General features: G+C 42.0%; 1 protein-coding gene across 1 annotated transcript; it reads right to left on the bottom strand.

The window, feature by feature from the left end:
• Nucleotides 1-338: 338 nt before the first annotated feature.
• LOC149219202 (uncharacterized) lies at nucleotides 339-1,579 on the bottom strand. The gene has a single exon (XM_089382544.1). The coding sequence runs from the start codon at nucleotides 1,404-1,406 to the stop codon at nucleotides 510-512; it is 897 nt and encodes a 298-aa protein (XP_089238670.1). The 5' UTR covers nucleotides 1,407-1,579; the 3' UTR covers nucleotides 339-509.
• Between the last annotated feature and the right edge of the window lie 212 nt (nucleotides 1,580-1,791).

Below are 1,791 nucleotides of genomic sequence, written 5' to 3'. Positions count from 1 at the left end.
TCTAGTTGTTATCTGCAAATGCACGCTGACTCATCACCGTTATTTAAGGAAAACCATGCCACTGGAATAAAAGGGGCAGACTTTCACTCCTGCGAGATGCCTTTGAGTTTTAAGCCGCTAACCTGTTTCCTTACGTCCTAGGAAAACAAACTCTTAGCCAACCAAAAGTAGTTTTATAGCATACTCCAGACCCAAATATGTTAAAGATTTTCATTATTTAAAACACATTTATTTGTTTTAAAATACATAAATAAATAAATTTAACCTTTTGAAAAATTATAGATTATTCAAATTATACTCATTATACACCATTCAAACTTACCAATAAATTCACAAAATTAAAACAAAAATGATAATTAAGCTAATGATTCCAAAATATACACACCTATCACATTTCACCCTACATATATTAACCTTATGTTCTGAAATTTTATTTTGCTGTACAGAATACAACTAGGCACATGGTTGCCCTTATCTCTGCTCTCATGCTAGTACCATTTGGACACGAACTACAACTCGCTCTGCATCAAGAGCCCCCACAGCATAACCAAGCAAAGCAAACCATCGAGGAATGTCCCATACACCGGCCTCGCCCCTACCCACACGCCACGATGACCCTCCAGCGCGAAGACTGCATACCAAACAAGTCCAACGCCTTGGCTAAATATGAAGTAAAGCATAACCAGCGCCAAGACAGTTGTCCGCTTTCCTTTAAAGAGGCGCTTCCTCTCCTCCGTGGCATCCAGGCCGTAATATTTCTCCTGCAACATAGATATAACGCTGGCCAGGTACCCAACCATGTTTATATACACAAGGACACAGAAGAAGACAGCAAGTATCTGAACTGAACCCAAAAGAAGATCTCTTGAATTCACATATTTGTCAAATCCCACGGTGTAGATGAGAAGGAAGAAAACCATTATGTAGGCCGTGGTATGTGCCAAGACGACTGCGAAAAACCAGAGGAGGGTTAGTGCCAGGTGCTTCCATACCCTGGGAATGACTGTCATAGCCTTCGCAAAGGAAACTTCGTTGGCCGTGTGGATGGAGGCCGCAGTGTACATCACCGCCGCAGTTGACAGCATCCAAAATTCAAAAGCTCCGTTCGTCGTCCGGATCTGTCGAAAGCCCCGCGATGTCGAGGTTGTTTTAGTCAAATAACCGCCGGTAGTGATGTTGCGGACTATAATTACTGAAATCCTCCTTTCCTCAATGGATTGAAGCACTCGAGGAAGCACCAGATAGCCGGGAATTAGGCATAGAACCAGAGTTGCAAAACAGAGAGGGAGAAGCAGGGTGAGAACGAGAGTGCGCACTAGTTTACCGCGGGAGGAGTGGAGATTAAGGGTGTTGAACGCCTCTTCCCCAACGCCAAGTAACTGGAGCTCCTCTGCCCCTCTCTCCATGGCTTTTGCTCTGACAGCGGATATCGATCAGAAACCCTGAACCATGAATATCCTTCTGTGAAGATTAGCCTCCCGCTGAACCAAATTCATTGGTCCATGAAGGGCGCGGTCTCGGTAAACATTGATTTATGCTGAGCATAGTTTAGTGCCAACTAGGCTTGGAATTTGACTAGCAAAACGCCCGTCTCCTGTTGAACGAGAACGAAATTCATTGTCCATGAAGGGAAATATTTAAAAAAAATTGTAGAGGTAGTGTTTGAATGTATTTTTGATGATGGAAATAGATTTAGTACTATCAAAAAAATTTAGGACACTTGAAATTTTGAAGTTTAATAACTATAATTTGGATTTCCAAAAATCTTTACCAAATTTTCTCTGAATATAA

The sequence above is a fragment of the Pinus tabuliformis genome, chromosome Q (assembly GCF_031772625.1).
Source record: "Pinus tabuliformis cultivar Carrire ecotype Pingquan chromosome Q, CPIR1, whole genome shotgun sequence".
NCBI classification, from domain to species: Eukaryota; Viridiplantae; Streptophyta; class Pinopsida; order Pinales; family Pinaceae; genus Pinus; species Pinus tabuliformis.
Note: the sequence above shows the minus strand (reverse complement) of the source record. Positions and strands in the feature narration are given on the sequence as shown.

What these genes read in the sequence shown, in the direction of transcription:
- LOC149219202 (XM_089382544.1), bottom strand. Translation starts at nt 1,406, where the DNA reads ATGGAGAGAGGGGCAGAGGAGCTCCAGTTACTTGGCGTTGGGGAAGAG.